The sequence below is a fragment of the Salmo salar genome, chromosome 12 (genome assembly GCF_965601325.2).
Source record: "Salmo salar chromosome 12, fSalSal1, whole genome shotgun sequence".
Classification (NCBI taxonomy): domain Eukaryota; kingdom Metazoa; phylum Chordata; class Actinopteri; order Salmoniformes; family Salmonidae; genus Salmo; species Salmo salar.
This window is the reverse complement of record NC_138302.1, coordinates 51,780,624-51,807,311: the sequence shown is the minus strand read 5'-3', so window position 1 is coordinate 51,807,311 and position 26,688 is coordinate 51,780,624. Positions and strand designations below refer to the sequence as shown.

Genomic DNA, 26,688 nt, shown 5'->3' with positions numbered 1-26,688 from the left:
GTCCATCGGTCCTGTGATTTATGAAGGAATACGTTTGAGTAAATTGTTTTGGGGAACTCTTGTATGCTTAGAATACCAAATTGGTACCCTAATTTACATCACTCAGGCGTCTGAGGGAAAATTCTAATCAAGGAATGTTCTTTAAAAGAGGTGTGCAACTCAAATGTGTAAAGACGTCTTTGCTGCTCACCCACAAAGCAAGAGCTACAATAGACATTTGGACTGTTTCTCACTGGATATGCCTTTCATATTAATTCCAATGAAAACCCAAGACACGTTTGAAAAATGTAAAAGCTAAGCGGCACATTTCCACATCAAAGACGGTTGCACTGTGTCTGTGACACTGGACTCCTCCAGCCATTAGCGACAATTCTAGATTCAGAACAGTCATCAGAGGTGACCCATGATTAAATGGAGCAGCAATGTCTGGTGAGGGACTTTCTGTGCATGACCCCACTGAACTCTAACACACACACCTTCTCTCCAACACACAAACACTCCTCCCTCCCTCCCCACCACCACCTCATTCTCCATCCATGATTGAAGATGTGAGGACTGTTCCGGGTAATCGGATCGACGCCTCACATTCCACAGGGGGACTCACCCCATCACCAAGAAGACAGGAGAATCCGACCGCTGGAAAAGCAGACCACCCCCGTGGACCACCAATCTCCAAAGGAGGGGGTGGAGAGGGAGGATGGGGTGGAGTCGGGGGGGGGCTACCGAAGGGCTCAATGCGAATGAGGAGGTGCTCACAGGTCAGTCTTCATTGTACATCTCTATCAGTGATTTCAGAGTTGGTCTGTCCATAGAAAAAAAGGAAATAGTCACCTGTTGAACAGTTTGATGGAAACGTAAAGTTACAGTTTGTTGGAAACTAATGAAGTATGAGATGAATGAGATGAATTCATTAACATTGTACTCATTCTTGTTAACTTAGTTATTCTTGTTTAAATTGATTGTTAAGTGTCTGCCTCATGTATCATCTTATTCTGTCATCTTTAACTTTTACTTCCTGTAAGCAAACGTTTGACTCCCAAGTCCATATTACACCAACATTTCTAGGTGTTACCGACTGGAATTCAACCCAGATCATCTCCAGCTGTGTGCCACCAGGCTTTGCTAACCCGCAGAACTAAAGTCTAGGCATTAGCTTGGGGAGCTAAGGCAAGTCTTTAGGTGTCAGATAATTTTACTCAACACACAAGCATGGTTCACCGAACAACCTCTTTCAGACAGGCTCTAGCTGCATTGTATATTTATAGGGTTCATAAGGTTTATGGCACTTCAGCTGCCCATTTTGGCTGCAGAGTGGAGTGACTACTCTTAGGAGAGAAGAGGTGTGTAGGGCTGAACGTTGGCACTACCTGTCCCCCACCATACACACACACACACACACACACACACACACACACACACACCCACATACCAGTTGCCTATTCAGTGCACCTATGAATTAAGAACAACACTGACAGTAATCCAGCTCGTAGCATCCCACCGACCGGTCACGCCTGTCACCTTGGCCTCGCACAGAACAACTGAACCGCGCAACGCCATTTAAGAGCCCCAGATATCGCCGCCACAGAGGGTTTTTGGTTCCGCTGTGCTCCTGACACAATGCACTCTGACAGATATACCAAGAGTCCTCAGCGAAAAATAGAATTCCAATTTTATTTGGTTCAGTGTGTGATAACATAAAACATATGGCGCTGCTCTCTAATTGTAACTAAGGAAGATTAGAGAAGAAGAAAATAACAGCTCATGCCTTTATTAAATAGCAACGGCATTTTATATGCAGGGACACACACAGATACACACGAGTGCACACGCAGACATGCACACGCATGCTTACGGGTACACACACGCTTACGCGCACACGGAATTCATCATAGTGTTAATGGAGGGAGATCATTTGCCTCAGACAGGTTCATACTTGATTCAGTGCTCCCACGACCATTACGCAATTTCAGCGTTCCTTCTCGGAAAAATATATCTTTTTTAAGATGAATAAAAAATAAAACAATAATACACGTAGCTTAGATAAGTATTCACCCCTCTGAGTCAATACATGTTAGAAACACATTTGGCAGCGATTACAGCTGTCTTTTTGGGGAAGTCTTATAAGAGCTTTGCACACCAATATTGCGCAATATTTTCCCATGAATAAATTGTAACTTGGCCACTCAGGAACATTCACAGTCTTCTTGGTAAGAAACTCCAGTGTGGATTTTGCTTTGTGGTGTAGGTTATTGTCCTACTGAAAGGTGAATTCCTCTCCCAGGTTTCCCTCTAGGATTTTGTCTGTGCTTCGGCTCCATCCTATTTTTCATCCTGAAAAACTCTCCAGTCTTTGCCGATGTCAAGGATACCCATACCATGATGCAGCCACCACCATGCCTGAAAATAAGGAGGCAATTACTCAGTGATGTGTTGTATTTTGCCCCAAACATAAGGCTATGCATTTAGGCCAAACGGAGTATTCCTTTGCCGTGTTTTTCTTTTGTCGCAGTATTACTTTAGTGCCTTGTTGCATACATACAGTATGCATGTTTTCGTAATAATTGTATTCCTTTCACTCTGTCATTTAGGTCATTATTGTGGAGTTACTACAATATTGTTGATCCATCCATCCGCAGTTCTCCCATCACAGCCATTGAACTCTGTAGCGGTTTTAAAAATCACCAATGGCCTCATGGTGACATCCCTAAGCAGTTTTTTTTCCCTGTCCTTCAGTTCAGAAGGACGACTGCATCTTTGATGTGTCTGGGTGATTTAATACATCATCCACAGCATAAGTATTAACTTGACCATGCTTAAAGATATATTCAATGTGTGATTTGTTATTGTTACCCATTTACCAATCATTGCCCTTCTTCATGAGGCTTTCGAAAAGCTCCCAGATCTTTGTAGTTGAACTAGCTTGAAATGTAATACTTACCAGAGGGACCTTACATATGTTGTATGTATGTGGGACAGAGGAAGGGGTAGTCATGAAAAAAAATCACGTCAACCCCTATTATTTCACACAGAGTAACTTTTGCGATTTGTTAAGCAAAGTTTTACTTTTGAATTCATTTAGGCTTTCCTTAACAAAGAGGGTGAATACTTATGCAACAACTATTTTAGTTATGTAACTTTTATAAAATTGTAAAAATGTATTTTCACTTTGACATTATAGAGCATTTTGGGTAGATCAATTACAGTCTTACATGGAGCAGTACCAGGACTTTCTGGTACACATACTGTACATGTCCACATACAGTGCCTTTAGAAACTATTCACACCCCTTGACTTTCAATGTTTTACTGTGTTACAGTATGAATTTAAAATGTGCCACTGGCTCTCCACAAAATACCCCATAATGTCAAAGTGGAATTATGTTTTTAGACATTTTAACCCCTTTGTTATGGAAAGTTACTAAATAATTTCAGTAGTAAAAATTTGCCTAACAAAGTCATAATAAGTTGCATGTATTTAAATACTGTGCAATACATGTTTAACATGATTTTAGGAATGACTACCTCATCTCTGTACCCCACACATACAATTATCTGTAAGGTTCCTCAGTCGAACAGTGAATTTCAAACACAGATTCCACCACAAAGACCAGGGAGGTTTTCCAATGGCTCGCAAAGGGTGCTTATTGGTAGAAAAGACAAAAAAACTATTGGTAGATGGGGGAAAGTTTTTAAAAAAAGCAGACATTGATAATCCCTTTGAGCATAGTGAAGTTAGTAATTACACTTTGTATGGTATATCAATACACCCACTCACTACAAAGATACAGGCATCCTTCCTAACTCAGTTGCCAGAGAGGAAGGAAACCACTCAGGGATTTCACCATGAGGCCAATTGTGACTTTTTAAAACGGCTACAGTTACATACACATCAAAGATCCACTCGGCACAGCCAGAAAAGGACTGGTCACCTCTCAGAGCCTGGTCTCTCTCTAGGTTTCTTCCTAGGTTCCTGCCTTTCTAGGGAGTTTTTCCTACCCACTGTGCTCCCAGATCTGCATTGCTTACCGTTTTGTGTTTTAGTGTCTGCTTTCCAACAGACACTGGGAGACAAATTCAGCTTTCAGCAGGACAATAACACAAAACACAAGGCCAAATATACACTGGAGTTGCTTACCAAGACGACACTGTGAATGTTCCCGAGTGGCCTAGTTACAGTTGACTTGAAGATCTATGGCAAGACTTGAAAATGGCTGTCTAGCAATGATCAACAACCAAATTGACAGAGCTTGAGGAATTTTAAAAAGATTAATGGGCAAATATTGTTCAATCCAAAGTTCTTAGAGACTTACCCAGAAAGACTCACAGATGTAATCATGTAATCAAGGTTATTCTATATTGAGTCAGGGGGTTGAATACTTCTCCAATTAAGATATATTAGGGATTTATTTTTCATATCTCTTTTTACAAATGTGAGAATTTGTTAAGAGTATTTTGTGTAGATCGTTGAAAAGAAATGACAACTAAATACATTTTAATCTCACTTTGTAACACGGCAAAATATGGAAAAAGTCAAGGGGTGTGAATACTTTCTGAAGGCGCTGTAAATTCAGTTCTACATTGAATCCCCCCCTCCAATAGTGGCACAGTTGAAGTTCACTCTGACATCCAGAAATAGACAGACATAAACAGTAATATGATTCATCATCATATATTAGAAACCTTGCCACCTGTAGAGACACATCGTTTCAGTAGGGCGTTATGGGACTTCAGAGAAACGAAAGACCATTCCAGTATAACAGTATTGTATTTTTAAGCATGCTCTGTTTTCCAAGTAATATCATCCTATTGTAAAATAAATTAATGAATTCACTCTGGCTACGAATAATTCAAATCCTGTGTGTGTGTTTGTGGACACTTTTCAACATCAAATAGAGAGCGGAAACCCACATTTTACTTAGCAAAAAATGTTTAATCTCTCCTTGATGAGTGTTTATTTACAAGTAGTAAATCTGCAAAATAGGAAACAACAGAATATTTACACAATGAACATTAACCTGCACACTTGTGACAGTCACTTCAAGTCTGAAACTTAAAGTATCAGAATTATTGGATGTAGGAAAAAAAAATATGTTGCCAGTTTGTCTATAATTGATCGATTTTGTATTTTCTTGTATCCTTTGCAGTTTTCAATTGGAAAAATTAAAGCTACTGAGTTGAGAGTTTGGCAAAAAGTAATGAAGAGGAAAATAAATGGTCAGAATCTTCTCAAACCAGGGCTTGGGAAAGGCAATAGGATGACAAGGCATGACTGGGTTGATCATTTTGGGTCAGTTTCCCAGATCAGAATTAAACGTATTCCAACTCCAAAAATCATGCTCATTGGAGAATCTCCTTTGAAAAGGTGCTTTTTAATCCAGGAATAGACTTATTCCGGTTTCCCGGGAAACTGGCCCAATCTGTTTGGGTGTAGATGGTTCAGGAAAGATTAATGATGAGTTAACTTGAGTTGATGAGAGATGGACAATGTGAGGTCATAACAGTTCATGACAGTTCATATGTATATCGATTGACAAAACACTATAATATGGCATGAGATGGTCAACCAAACATAATGTGGGGCTAGCCACAAACGACTTCGGCAGGCTGTCGATCATATGACAGCACTATATCGGTCCTATGACAGCTTTATGTCAGGCTGTGTCAAGTTTTAGCGCCGGTTCCTCTTGATCACATTAAATGGCCATGATGCTACTAAATCGACATGCTGTACATTGTACCACTTCAGTGACACCAACACAAGCCAATCACCATACAAACAAACAAACAGGGACAGATCATGTGAAACAATGAAATCTCACGTAGGAGCCTTCTGGACTTGGGGGAAGCAAATTGATCGAAAACTCAAGCAGTCATGCAAAAACAAGCTAAAGTCCTCCTTCCCTCAAGGCCGTAACTTTGACACAACGGAACTACAACGCAGAGAGAACGTCGCAAAACAACAGAGGCAATGTCCTGAGAAATGGAGAATAAGTTGCGTCTTCATAAAAAAAACAACCAGGGCAGTGATGGGAGAAACACACATTAAAGAGTTTGGACAGGCCGAGCTGCCAGCGTGTAATGTATTTTCCGCATACATGGTTACGATGCGGATATTTCATAGGACTGCTATTAACAAATTCACTGAGCTCCGGAGCTTTGGAGACCAATCTACTTCATTAACTTGTGATCTAAGAGCACAGAAAGATAGACGCAGCAAAAGAGGGAAAGTTGTGTACTCAGGGAAAAACATGTTTTTTAAAACCCTGTAAAGCTGACTAATCATTTAAAAAAGAAATTGCAGTATGTACAGTAGTTAAAAATGTATTATGTCAAAATGTAAAGCTTTCTCCCAACAAGTTAGTCAGGTACACGGTTGCTTAGAAAGAAACCCTGTTCTGTTCGAAGAAGCTAACTTTGGAATGTTGTTTTGGCCCAAGAACGCTAGTAGTGCAAGACGAGTGGTCCCTAGAAGGGTTCTGTTTGGCTCTCAAAGCAGCAGCAGTATAGCCTGGTCTCAAATCTGTTTGTGCAGTCCTCTCAACACATTGTTAACACTGTCTTGGCTATACATCATAAACTGATCTGGGACCAGGCTAGCACCCCTATGTTAACGGTCCGATATGTAGAGAAAGGTACAACAGGAATGCAGTATAGCTGTATACATCAATGTCTGCGTCCAAAATGGCACCCTATTCCCTATATAGTGCACTAGTTTTGACCACTGCCATAGTGCAATAGATGGGTATTATAGTGCCATTTGAGATGTACCAATGTGTCCTGTCTATTTAGGGGTGTTTTTTTTCTTCATTTCTGTGCAGAGGAATATTGTAAGGAACCTGGCATACAATGGAATTGCAACAGCATTTATTTCTGAGTAAAATGATAGCCCTGATGGTTTAAAAAAAAATCTGATGTGGATTATAGCATCAAGTCACTCATTCAATCGTGAAAAGACACAGATGCTTATCTGATGCAATGTTTTCCACTGATAGTGGAGATCAGAAAAGAAACCTTTAGATCGGTCAAGTAGTTAAACTTCAGATAAACCAAAGACGTGTTTATCTTCGGCGTACCGTATTACGCACAATATACATGTTCAAAAGAGACGAGAAGAACAACGAAAACAACCTAATTACAATACAATTGGCCAAAAGCTTCATTTCACTTCATCATCATGAAAAAAAACCTAAGTAAATACAATGTACAAAATCAAACAAAAATACATTAGACCACAGTTTGGTTTTCGGCAAGCAATAAAAAAAATATAAATAAAAGCATCGCACCACAAAGTCAAACTTTCAAAACTTCAAAAAAAGAAGGGAAATAGAAGAGCAAGAATAACAATTATCTGAAGAGAGAAGTATTTTAAAAAGCTTAAGCCACACATGGCATTAGGGTTTGTTTAGATGGAAACAAGTGCCAGGGGAGCTAAGGGATTACTTAGCCTTGTGTTGCTAATGAGTGGAGGGTGCCTCTTCTCCCCAGTCCCAACCCCCTGATGGGTGAGAGCTAAAGCCCCGTCTTGTCTCATATCTCTGGGTTAGGAGAGAAGGAGATTTCCGTACCGCACTACCATCACCTTGCCTATTATTTGCATAATAGCATTGGGAAGCGATGAGCGAGAGGGGCCTGGAGCTGGAAAAGGCTTTCTGTCTTTCTCCACTTTGTCATTTTAGACTGAGAGGCTTAGTAAAGCCCTACCTGACCCCATTTAGCTATTTATTTAACCCTTATTTTACCAGTTAAGTTGACTGAGAACACATTCTGAGGCTAACACTAGTGAATAGGTGGACCAAGTCTGGAACCACCAAGAGTTTGACTGTTCTTGTTGTTGGATGTTACGAGGATGAGAGAATGCCTAGGGAGGTACAGAAGAGATTAAGAGAAATACTGAAGGAGGGTGGATTTCCGGTTGTATAGGGGTGGAGATACGAGACTTGTTTAGGGGTAAAACTGTGTTTTCATCCTGTTCACAGCCCCTCAAGACGTACTGTACCCAATACGTTATTTCAGGTCACATGTCGGGTAGAGTGAATGTTCTATCACATGTGCACTCGTTGACCTATGACCCCACTCAGCATTGGTCATTTCCTGCCAAGCTCAGCCAATCAGATGTGGTGATGCTAACTGGTGGTGGGGTAGCTTATAGATGGTTATTGGTTCAAGTAGTGCAATGCTGTACATTGGTCAACCACTGTAGCACAAACTGTCAAATTCTTTAGCCCTGGAAGATACAAATTAGCCTTCAAACTAGATTTAATCTGAAGTGTCTAGGAAAAGAAGCAACGCTTGCGTGAGTCTGTGATGCTTTTCAAAAAACGAGATTGCACAACAGATCGGAAATGACAGCAAATTCTTATTTTCGCAGGACCTCTCCAGCCCAACTTTCCAATACAGAAATATGACAATATAATGAGATGCCCTTCCTATGGTGGCCCTAAGGGACAAAGTTGCTTTCTTCTTCCCTAGATATTTTAAATGTTCGTATCTTTCCATCTTTTATTACTCAGAGAATAATTTCAGTCACTAGGCATATTTATATTTAAATCATACGGTAGCATATTCCATCTAACAAAATGTCTTTTCACTTCACAACAACAACAAAAACATGGCACAGGATAACTTTTGTTTATTTTTCTTTTGCGGTTGTTTTATTCTTCTAATGTAGATTTTTTTTTGCTCGAAATATCAAATGAAAGTTTCATTGTTGATGGATTTTTTAAATTATGTTTGTCAGCTAAAAAACTGAAATGTTTTCACCCTAATCTTAATTTCTTAAAAAATGTAGTTGTATTTATATATAATATCTATATAGTCTTCCTTTGTAACTCTTCTGCAAATTGTGCAAATTCAGCAGTAACACAGGTGGCGAGAGATCAGAGTGGGCAGTTGATTACATTTATTTAAAAAAATTATACGAAAACAAAACAACAGTAATAATGTCTTTGACTCCTACAGGAATCATGTGACCCGAGGAGCCACTCTCTCATTGGCTCCGAGAAAGGCCCATGTCCAAACAACATTCCGTCCTTTTCGTGATGCCAAAACGGAGTTCCATTCCAAAACTCCCATCCTGTCTATCCGAGACACAGCTTCAGCGAAGACAAAATCCAGGAAAACCGACAGCGGAGAAACAAAACCACGACGACAACAGCTACGATAATCAAAATGCTTTCCGGTGATGTTGTCTCACGGTGTATGTTCGACGAAATGTCCAGTGCCCCGGTCTCTGACACACATACACACTTATAGACCTGCATTTACACACACATACACACACGCACAGGCCCGCCCAGTACTGCTGAATCGCCCCTGTGCAGTGTACTGCCTTCTGTCCTTTGCAGTAGCTCATCACGTGTTTTTAGGAGGGTTTGAAAACCACACTGTCTGAGTTTCATTTTCTCTGGGTGAGGAGAGGCGGAGAGGAAGATGGAGAAGAATAGGATGAGAGGAAGAGTCGTTCCTCAGCTGGCCAGGGCCATTGTGTCAATGACCTGCTCCAGCTTGCTCCTGAGTCTCTGCCTCCGCGACTGCTCATCCCTCTCCAGAGCTGACAGGATCTGAGGATGGAGAGAGAGAGGGCGAGAGAGACAGAGAGAGACCGAGAGAGACAGAGAGAAGGAAAGAGACAAAGGGGAGGGATGGAGAGAGAGAGAGAGGGCAAGAGCGAATGAGAGAGAGGAGGGGAGGGAGGGAGAAGAACAATGAGAAACCGTCACCTTAATTTGACAAAAGCAGTAGTTGAGAACAACAACGGAGCAGTTTCTCAAAGTGATATATTCCAAAAAGTAGGGTGCAATCCTTTCTAAATAAGGGCTAAATAAATAAACAAACAAAAAAACAAAATGGTGGCCACTGTCCTCACCTCGTCCTTGTACTTGACTATGTAGGAGTAGATCTCGTGCAGGGCGCTCATGCTGTTGAACTGGCTGAGGTGGAGCCGCGACTGCTCCGCCAGGTACGCACTCATATCCTGGTCACTGATGACAGGCATCCGCGAGATGTCAGAGTAGTACCTGAGAGAGACAACAGGATTAAAGTAGGGTGATTAAAGGAGAAAGAGAGCGAGAGAGGAGAGAAAGAAAGGAGAGGGAGAAGAGACAGCGAGGGAAGGGGAACAACAACAAAAAAGAAGGGATAGGAGAGAGGATCAAAAGACCAAATGATTCATCGAGGCGCTTGCCATTAACCCTGTCGACACCAGGTAGAATTCTCAAGTTTAGACCCCCCGCTGTTTATATCAAAGGTCCGGTGCAGTCAAATTCAGTTTTCTCCTGTGTTTTGTATCATATTGTACAACAGCTGATGAAAGTAACACTGTAAAAGTGTAAAAAAATATGATCAGTGTTATTGATAGGTCCTGGTCTACACAGGACCTTCTAATCAGCAGGTTTTACATGGGTGAAGTTTCTCCTTGCCGGGTGATATCACCATGCGGTAAATTGGTTAATAGACCAATAACAAAGAGCCAATAACGGCTAGTTTTCTGTTTCTCCCTACCCACCCAGACCACTCCCAGACAGTCCTAGCAATATTCTTGCTTGAGAAAGTTATTTGCTAAAGCACATAAAAAATAAAAAAAATTGACCATTAAATGGAAAACTACTACAGTAAGGTAATTAATTGTTACCCAGAAATGATTTAAGAGTAAGACACTTATTGTTACAGAATACCTTATCTTGAACGGTGCAAATTACTCTTTCATACAGTATGATACATCATATGACGCATCAAAAGACTTAAAAGGAGGATAGAACCCTGTTTGAATCCAATCTTAAACAAAGTGAAATCAAGTGCCTCGTTTTCAACCTGATCCAAAAATGTCTGCCAGGTGCATAACAAAGCTACTAGCCGTACCGTTCCACCCAGTTCTTGTAGTTGGGAATGTCTTTAGCGTAGAGCAGCTTGTTGGAGGGCGAGTCTTTGCCCAGCTTGTGTTCTGAGGTGGAACAGGAGTCCATGAAGGTCTGGGCCACCACAGACAGACAGGCGTCTGTGATGCTGTTCTTGTGGATGTCAAACACAAACTGGGGGTTCTTGATCACGTTCACCCAGAACCTCAGAGGAAGACTGGAGGGGGGGGGGGGAAGGAACACATTTTAGAGGAGGCCGGTGGGACGAACTATGCAGTGGCAAGAAAAAGTATGTGAACCCTTTGGAATCACCTGGGTTTCTGCAGAAATTGGTCATCGAATTTGATCTGATCTTCATCTCAGTCACAATAATAGACAACAAAGTGTGCTTAAACTAACACCACACAAATTATTGTATTTTTCTTGTCTACATTGAATACATCATTTAAACATTCACAGTGTAGGTTGGAAAAGGTATGTGAACCCCTGGGCTAATGACCTCTCCAAAAGCTAATTGGAGTCAGGAGTCAGCTAACCTGGAGTCTAATCAATGAGACAAGATTGGAGATGTCGGTTAGAGCTGCCTTGCCCTATGAAATAAAACACTCCAAATTTCAGTTTGCTATTCACAAGAAGCATTGCCTGATGTGAACCATGCCTCGAACAAAAGAGATCTAAGAAGACCTAAGATTAAGAATTGTTGACTTGCATAAAGCTGGAAAGGGTTACAAAAGTATCTCTAAAAGCCTTGATGTTCATCAATCCACGGTAAGACAAATTGTCTGTAAATGGAGAAAGTGCAGCACTGCTGCTACTCTCCCTAGTGTGTGGAGAAAAAAAGGCACAGCACACCAACATCAAAACCTCATCCCAACTGTAAAGTATGGTGGAGGGAGCATCATGGTTTGGGGCTGCTTTGCTGCCTCAGGGCCTGGACAGCTTGCTATCATCGACAGAAAAATGAATTCCCAAGTTCATCAAGACATTTTGCAGGAGAATGTTAGGCTATCTGCCCTCCAATTGAAGCTCAACAGAAGTTGGGTGATGCAACAGGACAACGACCCAAAACACAGTAAATCAACAACAGAATGGTTTCAACAGAAGAAAATATGCCTTCTTGAGTGGCCCAGTCAGAGTCCTGACCACAACCCAATTGAGATGCTGTGGCATGACCTCAAAAGAGCAGTTCACACCAGACATCCCGAGAATATTGCTGAACTGAAACAGTTTTGTAAAGAGGGATGGCACAAAATTCCTCCTAACCGTTGTGCAGGTCTGATCCGCAACTACAGAAAACATTTGGTTGAGGTTATTGCTGTCAAAGGAGGGTCAACCAGTTATTAAATCCAAGGGTTCACATACTTTTCCCACCCTGCACTGTGAATGTTTACACGGTGTGTTCAATAAAGACATGAAAACGCATAATTGTTTGTGTGTTATTAGTTTAAGCAGACTGTGTTTGTCTATTGTTGTGACCCAGATGAAGATCAGATCAAATTTGATGACCAATTTATGCAGAAATCCAGGTATTTTCAAAGGGTTCACATACTTTTTCTTGCCACTGTAGGAGGACGTGCCCATTGTAATGGCTGGAATGGAGTAAATGGAACGGAGTCAAACATGTGTATTTGATACTGTTCCATATTCCATTCCAGCCATTACAAATAGCCCATCCTTCTATAGCTCTTCCCACCAGCCTCCTCTGTCCCCAACACTCACCCCCAAACACTGCAAGGAAAAACACTATTACTCAACTTCTCTCACACACTGTCACATATACTCTCTTAGACAACCTGCCTCACACACACTTGCTCTTCCTCCCTCTGTCTCACACACACCCAACACACATGCACAACTGCCCTGACCCACTCACCAGTTGCTCTTCCACGTGTGCCGTACGTCCGAGTCAGAAATGGAGTGTTTATCGGCCTGCTCGTCCAGGAAGTCAAACATGTACTTGATGGCGAGTGGCAGGGCGCTACCTCTGTGGGCCGTGCTGAAGATAGTCTCAAACAGGTCGTCCACAAACTTCTGCAACGTACCCTGGGGAGACGAGAAGGAAGATGGAGATGAATCACAGACCTGGGTCAAAAAAGTATTGGTTTTCTTTCAAATACTTGGAGCATTTGATTGAGGCTGCTTGGAGAGCCAGATTGGCAGGGTTTGCACTTTGGGGATTAATGCACTTTTGGGAAGAATCGAAAGTATCAGGCACTATTACAATAAGTAGAAACTACACTTGGCCAAGTCTCCTGTTGTCCTCCCACTTGCGTTAATGATTAAAAACACTCCAACCCCCATATTCCTAACCTTGCACTTTTCTACCTGAAGTAACAATGGAAATCACAAGATAATGAGAAAAGAACAGGGGGGAGAGATTGCAAGGGTGAGCAAAAACGCCTTAACGTCGTTAGCGCCTGTAAATGACTGCATGGTATTGTGGGGCATTCTGCGCCTGGTAGATGATATGCTACCAACAAGGCATGGAGGAGCAGAAAGTAACAGGCTGTCGGTTAATAGCATAACACCGCCTCTAGTGCTTAATCCTAGTGTCACTAGCACCATTCTCATTAAAACATGGGCTGGGCTGCATTCACGTTCTGGAACGATCAGATAGAAACAAGAGCCTTCTACCTGCTAGAGCATTTCCATCTGGAATGTTCGGTACGATGCACCCTTACGAACGCACCTCTGGACAGCAAACCTGGGCCCGGGTGACTTGAAGGAATGCACATTTTTGTTGTAGCCCAACACAAACCAACTCATCTGGAAGCGCTTGATTCAACCAAGGTGTGTTTTATAGCTGGGCTAGAACAAAAATATGGACACCCCATTAATCAATTCAAACACTGCCTTGAGGGTACCAATAAAATGTTCTAGGTCCTAGGAAAAAGCCCCCCCCCCCCCCCCCCCGATTCCAGCTAACACCAAACAGCTCAATAGCCAAAGGTCAGGCTGCTAATTAAGACACAACGTAGCGTTTGGGAGCTGCACCTCCTCATGCAAAAGGTTATGAAAAATGTTAATGAGCCTCTGAGCCAGTCGCCGGGGAAACAAAGGTCAATGAGCGAGCTGGCTGCGGGAGGAAAGCGGTTCGAGCTTGGACAGTGGGTGTTGTTTTTCTTTATTGGAGGAGCGATCCTCCTTTTATAGGATAGCTGTAGGCAAAGTCATTAATATTCATCAGTTACATCGGGTGATTGGTTGAGCCTTCTTGGGTGTGAACCGTCACACAGACGCGCTGCAGAGCTGTCTGTTTAGCTGCTCGCCGGCATTAGCAGTAAGCACCGAACGACTTGGGAAACCCAGCCTCAGCTTAATTAACTGTGAAATGAATAAAAGCTTCACCAGCTAGCTACCAATATATTGTAGTTTCACTGCCTGATCATTCATAAAACTTGTCTACTAGTTGTTATTTTTACCTTTCCACAAACTGTCTATTGCTTGAGCAAGTTGACCAAAATGTATCAAAGAATAAGATGAATAGTTGGCTAGATAGGGTATAACATGGGTAACCGGGATCCCGGTACATTGATTTAAACCGGTGTTGAGCCAAGGGCCTCTATATAGCCTAGGCTATTTTCCTATCATCCCAATCCCACTGAAACCAGAAATTCGTATAAAAATTCCTAACTTTAATCTATAATCGATAGGTTGCATTATCAAAGCACGTCTCGCCTATGCATGTCAAAATACCGCCATAAAATGTCCCCCGCTTCTCTGCGCTGTCTCGTATTGCTGCCCATATGAGAGCTTCGGTAGAGAATGTGTGCTCAAGAAACGGTATGAGAGTAGATATGGATATTTTTTAACAAAGTTGGTCTCCACCTTGATATTTAAACAATTTCCACTCTTCATCTCTCCATTATTCATGAGCTGATCTGCTATCTGTATAATCATCAACGTGATTTAGCCAAATAGTAGATATTCTGTCATTCGTTGGAGGTTATCTAGCAAGCTTAGCAACTTTGGTCATTTGACTTTCGTTTGACTGCCATTACAAAGTTTGTATGATTCGACAACGCTAATACCTACTCGGGGTGCGCTCTGTGCGTCCTGAGCACGCTCTGTGTCGAGCCTACTACTGAAATGCACTGAATTAATTCAGGAACATGATAACGCTCTGAATTTATGAATGGCCTGTTTAGCAATTCACAACAATGTCATTGGCGACCAAAGTTATTCTGTCATTACTAAATATCAGTTTCACTTGCTGTAAAATCTTTATATAGTGAGTGGTGCAGCCAAGACGGCAATGTGGCACATCGACAATCTTATTTTGAGGAAACCCTGAGTAACCCTATCTTGGTTTTAAAATGCTTTCAAATGGGCAATTCTGATTAAGGTATTTCCCGGGACAAATATGAATAATTCCCGGTATAGAAACTCGGTAGATTTTCAGAAAATGTTTAATCCCTAGTGTGACTCAGCATGCTAGCTAGCTACATTTCAGTCAGTAGCCATCTTTCTAAATATGGTGGATAAACTAGCTATGAGTTGAACATATTTGACTGAAAATGAGCGGGTAGCCAGTTGTTATTGCCCATGGTGGAATCATAGCTAACCAGCTGGCTCCTGAACCCTATGTGACATGTCTATGTGCCCATGAGCTCCAGAGCCTAGACGCAGTGTAGCTATCGTCAGCCATTTTTTTATAAGAAAACGTGGCTTATAAAGGGCTTGCTAACAAGCCCTTTTCGGCGACAATGTCATTGGGGTGCAGGAATATTAGTCATTAAAGTTCGTGGTTACAACTAGTTTTAGATCCGAGGGGAGAGAAATTGTCTGCCATTGTTTTGTGTTTTGTCACACACCCAAGAAGGCTCAACCAATCACCCTGCCTGCATACCTGTCAGCCTGTGTGTGTGTGAGCTCTGCAATGCTGTAGAGAGGAAAAGTGTCTAACTTTGTTTTACCTTGGTGGCGAGCAGGCGGGTCAGGTAGATCTCAGAGACCATCTTGCTGCCGCGATCTCCCTCGCGCTGGTCCGAGTGGTCGTGGTTCTTGACCAGGTGCCACAGCTTGGTGCCACTTTCCAGGTCGGGCGTGATCATGGGGGTGCGGGAGCGCAGGCTGTCTGGACTACTGGCCGTCCTCAACATACTCTCTGGACGGGAAGATGGGGTAGAGGGGACATGGTTCGGATTCAGATGAATGCATTATGTGACATGTGATAGAGATAGGATATGAGAGGAAGAGAGGGGGGAGGGGGTAGTCTCTAGTCACTTACATCACGCTCAAACCTTACTGTCAAGACTTAGCAAGCATGCATCATTTCTATTGATATTTCTCATGTTTAGCAGTGCTTTCTGAATCATATTCACAGAAAAGCACTTAGCATTTTTTTGTACTAGTTGGTGTTTTGACCAATCATATCTGCTCTGAAAAAGACCTGAAAATATCTGATGTGATTGGTCAAACAAACAGTGGATAAAAAAAGATCAGAATTGGGCTGCCTGTCTAAATGCAAACACACACCGTATCTGCTGAGGGACTTGGTGAAGGTGGAGGAGTTGGAGATGTTGTAGGCAGAGTTCTGCTTGGGCACTAGGGCGATCACAGAGCCATCCGTCACCTGATTGGGAATATAGGGAACGTCAAAACAGTTAGAGATATACACTCACCGGCCAGTTCACAAAAATGGATCGCTTTTACAGACAGTGAGTCACGTGGCCATGGCTTGCTATATAAATCAGGCAGACAGGCGTCCAGCTACTGTAAAAGATAACGCTAGAATGGGCAAAATGAGTGACCTAAGCGACTTCGAGCGTGGTAGGATCGTCGGTGCCAGGCACGCTGGATCCAGTATCTCAGAAACGGCCGCCCTCAAGGGCTTTCCACGCACAACAGTGTCTAGGGTTTGCAGAGAATGGTAAGACAAACAAAAAACATCCAGTCAGCAGCAGTCTTGTGGGCGAAAATTGCTTGTTGATGAGAGAGCAACGCAGAACGAGAGTGGTGTGCAGAACGACATCTTGGAACGCACAACTCGTCGATCCTTGTCACAGATGGGCTATTGCAGCAGACGGCAATACCGGGTTCCACTCCTACCAGCTAAAAACAAGAAGAAGTGGGTCGAGTGGGCATGCGATCACAAACACTGGACAACTGAGGAGTGGAAAAACATCCCATGGTCCGACGAATCCCGGTTCCTGTTGCGCATGCTGATGGCAGGGTCAGGATTTGGCGTAAGCATAGATGAGACCATAGATCCATCCTGCCTGGTGTCAACGGTACAGGCTGGTGGGGGAGGTATACCGCCATCCAATCTGCAGCAACTGCATGATGCCATTGCGTCAGCATGGACCAACATCCCTGTGGAAATGTTCAGACTTGTAGAATTCATGCCCCAAAGAATTCAGGCTGTTCTGGAGGCAAAGGGGGGTCCGGCCCGGTATAAGATGGGTGTACCTAATAAGCTGTCCGGGTATACATGTATTGGCACTGTACAAACAAGTAGTGACCACTCAGAACACTTTGCACATGACATACGGTCAGAAAATACTGATACACATTTCTGGTGACTGGAGTCATTGACTCCAGTACACTGTAAAGCACTTTGGGAGGTACTTTTCCCTCCTGAGATTGGTTGGTTCCTCGTGGTAAAAGGCATGTTCAGGAAGGAACCATAACCCCGCCATCTGGGAGGGGCGGACACTGCGGTCATGAGTGGGTGTATGATAACAACAAAGGGACTATGGTGGTCTGCTTGAAACATGCTGGTATTACAGACTCGGTCAGGTACAGGTTGAAAATGTCAGTGAAGACACTTGCCAGTTGGTCAGCACATGCTCGGAGTACACGTCCAGGTAATCGGTCTGAATGTTGACCTGTTTAATTAGGGATAGGCGTCCCGTTAACAGGACAGTTGTAAATCATGCAGTGCGTTATGTCAAGATCGCAGATTTTAAAGAAACAACAAATGTCGGTTCATATAAGTGTCTTATATTGGCTGAAAATAATTAAATTCTTGTTGATATAACTACACTGTCCAATTTACAGTAGCTATTACTGTGAAAAAAATGGCATGCTATTGTTTGAGGAGAGCTCCTAACAACAAAACCCTTTTCTCAACGCAATAAATTCACCTCTGAAGGTGAAATCTGTACTTACATTCTGATATCTTGCTCTAATTTATCATCCAAAGGGTCCCAGAGATAACATGAAGTGTTGTTTTGTTAGATAAAATCCTTTTTCATATCCTTAAAAGTTCCATATAGCGCGCACGATCAATTTTGTATTTCCACTCGTTCAATTTGCAAAGAAAGGAATCTGTGAAAGTCTCACCCTAAATGTTGTTCGAACGAGTCAAATCACGTTTGTATCTATTCCTCAGAGATCCTAGAAGGACTTCACTATTTCATTAGGGGTGTAGTATATCCTTTAGGACACCATATTTGGTCAGAGAGTGATGCCTTCATGGCCATCACTTGAACGACTATCTTTGTCAAATAAGCACATATCGGGTTCAAACAAAGCTAGCTAGATAGCCAATGAGCTGGGCTTTATGGGAGTATCCGGAAACCCCGTCTCGGTAGCAAAATGTAGGCGCTAACCTTTTGCGAAAGCATGCCTTTTCCGTTTGGACAACGTATAAGTATATTCAGAGTTATGAAGTTATGAAAACTGGTTGTTTTGCAAATCTTGAACTTATAATATGGCTACTAATACTTGGAAAGCTAAATAAAAGTCCAAGTATACAGATTTGACAATATTCTTGCAGAAAAATGGAATATGAATGCAAATGTCTCCTTCACAATTTCCCCAAATGTACCTGGCGACTTCACCCTAAAAGTCTTCTTGTTCACTCATTTTTCAAGTTATCCATTTGCACATATACTGCTGCCATTTTGTGGACACTATCGGAATTACAACAAGAGTGATGGCTATAACTATGACCTTTCTCTTGCATTTCAAAGATGGTGGTAGAAAAAGACCGGTTGTTTTTTTCTTTGCATTTTCTTCTACCAGATCAATTGTGTTATATTCTCCTACATTCAATTCAGATTTCACAAAATTCAAAGTGTTTCCTTTCAAATGGTACTAATAATATGCATATCCTTGCTTCAGGGCCTGAGCTACAGGCAGTTAGATTTGGGTATGTCATTTAGGTGAACGTTGAAAAAAAAGGGGGCTATCCCTACATCGGCTATGGCGAGCGTGATCACAGTCGTCCGGAACAGCTGGTGCTCTCATGCATGATTCAGTATTTCTTGCCTTGAAACGCGCATAGAAGTAATTTAGCTTGTCTGGTAGGCTTGTGTCACTGGGCAGCTCGAAGATGGGCTTCCCTTTGTAGTCTGTAATAGTTTGCAAGCCCTGCCACATCCGATGAGCGTCAGAGCCGGTGTAGGAGGATTCAATCTTAGTCCTGCAATTACGTTTGCCCGTTTGATGGTTCGTCGGAGGGCATAGCGGGATTTCTTATAAATGTCCGGGTTTGAGACCAGCTCCTTGAAAGCGGCAGCTCTACACTTTAGCTCAGTGCGGATGTTGCCTGTAATCCATGGCTTCTGGTTGAGGTATGTACAGTTGAGGCCGGAAGTTTACATACACCTTAGCCAAATACATTTAAACTCAGTTTTCACAATTCCTGACATTTAATCCTAGTAGAAATTCCCTGACTTAGGTCAGTTAGGATCATCACTTTATTTTACGAATGTGAAATGTCAGAATAATAATAGAGAGAATGATTTATTTCAGCTTGTATTTCTTTCATCACATTCCCAGTGGGTCAGAAGTTTACATACACTCAATTAGTATTTGGTAGCATTGCCTTTAAATTGTTTAACTTGGGTCAAACGTTTCGAGTAGCCGTCCACAAGCTTCCCACAATAAGTTGGTGAATTTTGGCCCATTCCTCCTGACAAGAGCTGGTGTAACTGAGTCAGGTTTGTAGGCCTCCTTGCTCACACAGGCTTTTTCAGTTCTGCCCACACATTTTCTGTAGAATTAAGGTCAGGGCTTTGTGATGGCCACTCCAAAACCTTGACTTTGTTGTCCTTAAGCCATTTTGCCACAACTTTCGACGTATGGTTGGGGTCATTGTCCATTTGGAAGACCCATTTGCGACCAAGCTTAAACTTCCTGACTGATGTCTTGAGATGTTGCTTCAATATATCCACATAATTTTCCTCCCTCATGATGCCATCTATTTTGTGAAGTGCACCAGTTCCTCCTGCAGCAAAGCACCCCCACAACATGATGCTTCCACCCCCGTGCTTCACGGTTGGGATGGTGTTCTTCGGCTTGCAAGCTTTTTCATCCAAACATAACAATGGTCATTATGACCAAACAGTTCCATTTTTGTTTCATCACACCAGAGGATATTTCTCCAAAAAGTAGGATCTTTGTCCCCATGTGCAGTTGCAAACTGTAGTCTGGCTTTTTTATGGTGGTTTTGGAGCAGTGGCTTTGATAAGACTCGTTTTACTGTGGATATAGATACTTTTGTACCTGTTTCCTCCAGCATCTTCACAAGGTCCTCTGCTGTTGTTCTGGGATTGATTTGCACTTTTCGCACCAAAGTACGTTCACCTCTAGGAGACAGAACGCGTCTCCTTCCTGAGCGGTATGACGGCTGCGTGGTCCCATGGTGTTTATACTTGCGTACTATTGTTTGTAAAGATGAATGTGGTACCTTCAGGCGTTTGGAAATTGCTCCCAAGTATGAACCAGACCTGTGGAGGTCTACAATTGTTTGTCTGAGGTCTTGGCTCATTTCTTTTGCTTTCCCATGATGTCAAGCATAGAAGCACTGAGTTTGAAAGTAGGCCTTGAAATACATCCACAGGTACACCTCCAATTGACTCAAATTATGTCAATTAGCCTATCAGAAGCTTCTAAAGCATTGACATAATTTTCGGGAATTTTCCAAGCTGTTTAATGGCATAGTCAACTTAGTGAATGTAAACTTCTGACCCACTGGAATTGTGATATGGCGAATTATAAGTGAAATAATCTGTCAATAAACAATTGTTGGAAAAATTACTTGTGTCATGCACAAAGTAGATGTCCTAACCAACTTGTGAAAACTATAATTTGTTAACAAGAAACTTGTGGCGTGGTTGAAAAACTAGTTTTAATGACTCCAACATAAGTGTATGTAAACTTGCGACTTCAACTGTATGTACGGTCACTGTTGGGACAACGTCATCGAAGCACTTATTGATGAAGCTGGTGACTGATGTGGTATACTCCTCAATGCCATCAGATGAGTCCTGGAACATATTACCGTCTGTGCTTGCAAAACAGTCTTGTAGCTTAGCATCTGCATTGTCTGACCAGTTCCGTATTGAGCGAGTCACTGGTTCCTCCTGCTTTAGGTTTTGCTTATAAGCAGGAATCAGGAGCATAGATTTGCCAAATGGAGGGTGAGGGAGAACTTTGTACGCATCTCTGTGTGTGGAGTAAAGGTGGTCTAGAGTTTTTTCCCTCTTGTTGCACATGTAATTAGGTAAAACGGATTGAAGTTTCACTGTATTAAAGTCCCCGGCCAGTAGGAGCGCCGCCTCTGGTTTATCATGTTCTTGTTTGCTTATGGCTTTATACAGCTCGTTGAGTGCGGTCTTAGTGCCAGCATCGGTTTGTGGTGGTAAATAGAGAGTTATGAAAAATAGAGATGCTCTACCTCAGACGAGCAAAACCTTGAGACTTCCTTAATACTCGATTTTGCGCACCAGCTGCTATTAACAAATAGACACAGACCACCACCCCTTGTCTTACCGGAGGCAGCTGTTCTGTCTTGCCGATGCATGGAAAAACCAGCCAACTGTATATCATCCATGTCGTCGTTCAGCCACGACTCGGTGAAACATAAGATATTGCAGTTTTTAATGTCCCGTTGGTAGGATAGTCTTGACCGGAGCCCATCAAGTTTATTCGCCAGTGATTGCAATTTGGCCAATAGGGTGGATGGTAGAGGCTGTTACCCACTCGCCAATTAATTCTCACAAGGCACCTGGACTTGCGTCCCCTGTATCTGTGTATTCTCTTCTCGCGAATTACGGGGATTTGGGCCTGGTTGGTTATTTGGAGTAAATCCTTCGCTTTCGACTCGTTAAAGAAGTATTTTCTGTAATACAAGTCCCCCCGTTGCAATAGACTCTTTGCTACCTTATGATTTATTTAGTGTTGTTTACATTGCTCCAAATGATCGGAAAATTATATTGTAAACAAACAGCACCTGTTTGGCATAATATGCATGCAGCGCTTGCTCCTTACCTTATTTTTCTTGATAAAGTATTTTTAGTCATATTATTTCCACACATTTGACTTCCAAAATACCCCCTGAGCAACCAAACATTCCCACATTTCAAGTTTATTTGTCACATCATCTGCATCCATTTTGCTGTCACATGTATTACGGTGTTCAGAGTTTGTTATAACCAATTTATTAATATGATTACGAAGTGCTCTAGGTCAGGCCCTATTGGTCACGCGCATGCATTGCATACATTTGTCACGTGAAGAGAGACATAGGGATTGTTTCTCCTAAACGAGGGATTTCGGTAACATAACCTTTCAGTCAGAAATGGTTGTAATTATTTTTTATTTTATTTTACCTTTTATTTAACTAGGCAAGTCAGTTAAGAACATATTCTTATTTTAAATGACGGCCTAGGAACAGTGGGTTAACTGCCTTGTTCAGGGGCAGAACGACAGATTTTTACCTTGTCAGCTCGGGGATTCGATCTTGCAACCTTTCGGTTACTAGTCCAACACTCTAACCACTAGGCTACCTGCATTATGATGCAGCTTCAGCAACACAGACAGCACGATAAACACTGCTGATGTTCTGTGCTGGTCACTGCAGCAGGGAGGAGAGAGAAAGAGACAACGGTGCTAGTCACACAGTCACTCACTGTTATTATTATAATTCTTTCTTCAGTGCAGCAAGTCTCAAGCCGGCCCAGCACAATCAAATCAGTTGCGGTCGGACTCCCTCTAGTCATCTGTGTGTCTTAATTATTTCATCAAACAGTGCTCTTAAAGCATCAGACAAGCTCAGTGGATATAGCTGATTTGATCAAAACCCAAAGGATGTGTCTATGGAAAAAAACACGTTTGAAAAAGACTCGGTCGACCAATACTTTTTTAGTCGGTGTCAGCCCTAAATATCCTGAAGCTCAATGACTGACGTTTTTATTGGTGTGAAAGCAAAAATATGTTTATAATCAGTATACAAGTAGCTTGAGAGTCGTTTCACGAAATGAAATGAGTCCCTTTTACGTCCCTTTGATATTTGAAGAAGAAATTGTGCACCAATATTGGATTTTAAAAGCCTGTTATATTAAATGAAGTGCCCTTTAATATAGACCACATGAAAATGCAATTAATATGATTTTTAATATGAATAAAGACTTGCTAAAGCGCCAACATTTTGGCATGTCCCTCTGAATTCTCAGAAGATTTCTACCCACTTAAACTCAAAGTTTCTCCAAGTTTTCACCATCATTGTAAAGCCCATTATTTTGTTACTTTGGGAAAGTAATTTCTGAAGATTACTATTTATTTAATGTGATTAGTGATTAATTTTAAGGTAAAAAACCAACAACCTGTCCCTCATTTTCAGGTCAAGCATGTTAACATGAACTGAACTTTAATATGGTAAAACTATTTATTTTTAAATCCCGAAAAAAAACATTGAACGTCTACTAGTCAAATCATAGTGTAAAAGCAGGTGAGCTGGTTCTACTCTTTTTGGCTATGTTCTGGTGTTTTGTGGTGAAAAACTAAGTGGGTTGAGCATAACACGTAAACCATGTTCCCCATAGACAGACAATTGTTTTTTAAACAATTGAATCTTTTTTTGTGAAGCTTGCATTCATTTGCCCCTCCCTGTTGCACACAACACACTTCCATTCCCCCTGTCACAAGGGGATTTATGGCTGATTTAAGATTAAATTGCCCCTTAAAGGAAAGATGCACACATTTTAAATGGTATATCGTATTTGTGCATCTTGGAGCGATGTTCTATCGCTGTATTAATTTGGGATCTATCGCATCCCACCACTGTCCCAGAGTATGTTTGGAATATTTATTTATTGCACAGAAGAACAAGTTGACCAATAGAATAGGTCAACTTTTGTGCTATGGGGGATAGTAAACAGTCCCTTTTTCAGGACCCTGTCTTTCAAAGATAATTCACAAAAATCCAAATAACTTCACAGATCTTCACTGTAAAGGGTTTAAACACCGTTTCCCATGCTTGTTCAATGAACCATGAACAATTAATGAACATGCACCTGTGGAACGGTCATTAAGACACCAACAGCTTACAGACTAGGCAATTAAGGTCACAGTTATGAAAACTTAGGACACTAAAGAGGCCTTTCTCTACTGACTCTGAAAAACACCAAAAGAAAGATGCCCAGGGTCCCTGCTCATCTGCGTGAACTTGCCTTAGGCCTGCTGCAAGGAGGCATGAGGACTGCAGATATGGCCAGGGCAATACATTGCAATGTCCGTACTGTGAGACGCCTAAGACAGCGCTACAGGGAGACATGGACAGCTGATCGTCCTCGCAGTGGCAGCCCACGTGTAACAGCACCTGCACAGGATCGGTACATCCGAACATCACACCTGTGGGACAGGTACAGGATGGCAAGTTACACCAGGAACGCACAATCCCTCCATCAGTGCTCAGACTGTTCGCAATAGGCTGAGAGAGGCTGGACTGAGGGCTTGTAGGCCTGTTGTAAGGCAGGTCCTCACCAGACATCACCGGCAACTATGGGCAAAAACCCACCGTCGCTGGACCAGACAGGACTGGCAAAAAGTGCTCTTCACTGACGAGTCGCAGTTTTGTCTCACCAGGGGTGATGGTCGGATTCGCGTTTATCGTCGAAAGAATGAGCGTTACACCGAGGCCTGTACTCTGGAGCGGGATCGATTTGGAGCTGGATCGTCCATTATGGTCTGGGGAGGTGTGTCACAGCGTCATCGGACTGAGCTTGTTGTCATTGTAGGCAATCTCAACACTGTGCGTTACAGGGGAGACATCCTCCTCCCTCCTCATGTGGTACCCTTCCTGCAGGTTCATCCTGACATGACCCTCCAGAATGACAATGCCACCAGCCATACTGCTCGTTCTGTGCATGATTTCCTGCAAGACAAGAATGTCAGTGTTCCGCCATGGCCAGCGAAGAGCCCGGATCTCAATCCCATTGAGTACGTCTGGGATCTGTTGGATCGGAGGGTGAGGGCTAGGGCCATTCCCCCCAGAAATGTCCGGGAACATGCAGGTGCCTTGATGGAAGAGTGGGCTAACATCTCACAGCAAGAACTGGAAAATCTGGTGCAGTCCATGATGCACTGCAATACTTAATGCAGCTGGTGGCCATCCAGATACTGACTGTTACTTTTGATTTTGACCCCCCCTTTGTTCAGGGACACATTATTACATGTCTGTGGAACTTGTTCAGTTTATGTCTCAGTTGTTGAATCTTGTGATGTTCATACAAATATCACACATGTTTAGTTTGCTGAAAATAAATGCAGTTGACAGTGAGAGGACGTTTCTTTTTTTGCTGAGTTTAGATGACATAGGTTAGTGCTTTTGCTGTTCGTTAGGCCTATTAATCTTGTTGGCTGACAATGTGGACAGTTTTAACATCTTCAACATGCGCCTCAGATTTTAATAAGAGGTTGTGTCCCCATTGTGTCTGTCTTCATTCACTTGTAGCTGACTCTTAGCTGAAATGCTTGTGAGCAGGACCCGATCACTTGACAGGCATTGGCTACATCTGAGAGAGCCATGTGAGTGAGAGGTGCTTCTTAGCACGGCAGCCTGGAGAATGGAATTATAATTAGCCTATTATATTCAGCCCAAGGGCACAACGGCCACTTTGGCTGCAAAAGGCATGGATTTTTTTTAGGGGGGCATTATGGCCACTCAAGGGGCATGCCGCCGGGAGATTCGAGGCCTGGTGTGAATATTATCAAGTGCTTGTCAAATGGTGAATGAGAGACTGATGAAGTGTGTGAAGCTTGCAACTTTTTTCAAATCATCATTAGAGTCCCATCATGCAGCCATAGAATGTATTAAACATCAAAACATATAGCCCAACGTTTGTACTATTAAAGTTGCATAAATAACTCTAAATTAAGCATATAGGAGGACCAGTTTCTTTGTTAACCGCTCAACACAGAGTAGCCGCATGTGCACATTTGCTTTGAAATCGTTAGGAGAAAAAATCCTTTTTATTTTATTAAGCTATGATAAATTGAATTCTTCATACTAATTTTTAAAATTATGCCATGGAATTCTAAGCAAATCTTGTCTGCTAAATGAACTAGTGTAGCACACAGCCTTATCGCATAGCCAGATCAGGGCCTAACATACTGTAAGGACAACTCAGAGTATGCTATTCTGTTCTTCAGAAATAAACAACATTTTCTTCATATCATGTTTCTTTAGACCTGTCTAAAATAAATCATTGATTTATTGTGATGGTGTAGGCTATATTAAATAGATTTTTTCAACTTTTTTTTTTAAATGTAGATGTTTCAACGGTCTGCGTCAATGGCTTGTAGGCTATGCGTGGAAGCCAGGAGATGCTAAGCGTGTTAATGTTAATTAACAGTCAATTACTGTGAGACCGGCAGTTATTTGCTTGACAATTAGCTGCTGACAGAATTTCATGACCGCCACAGCCCTATTCACACCCCTTGACTTTTTCCACATTTTGTTGTGTTACAGCCTGAATTTAAAATGGCTTAAATTGAGATTTTGTGTCAATACCCCATAATGTAAAAATTGAATTATGTTTTCATTAGTTTTTATTTACAAATTAATAAAAAATGAGAAGCTGAAATGTCTTGAGTCAATAAGT

At 42.1% G+C, this 26,688-nt stretch overlaps 1 protein-coding gene across 3 annotated transcripts in view; it reads right to left on the bottom strand.

The window, feature by feature from the left end:
* Positions 1-4,908: 4,908 nt before the first annotated feature.
* LOC106565213 (plexin-A1) overlaps positions 4,909-26,688 on the bottom strand; it is a 256,630-nt gene continuing 234,850 nt past the window's right edge. For all 3 annotated transcript variants that reach the window (XM_014132076.3, XM_014132080.3, XM_014132077.3), the window contains exons 27-32: positions 16,331-16,427; positions 15,769-15,959; positions 12,726-12,895; positions 10,857-11,069; positions 9,865-10,015; positions 4,909-9,559 (exon numbers count right to left, since the gene is read on the bottom strand). In XM_014132076.3, the coding sequence (XP_013987551.1) occupies positions 9,464-9,559; positions 9,865-10,015; positions 10,857-11,069; positions 12,726-12,895; positions 15,769-15,959; positions 16,331-16,427 (918 nt within the window). In that variant the 3' untranslated portion in view covers positions 4,909-9,463. The remainder of the gene's footprint in view (positions 9,560-9,864; positions 10,016-10,856; positions 11,070-12,725; positions 12,896-15,768; positions 15,960-16,330; positions 16,428-26,688) is intronic.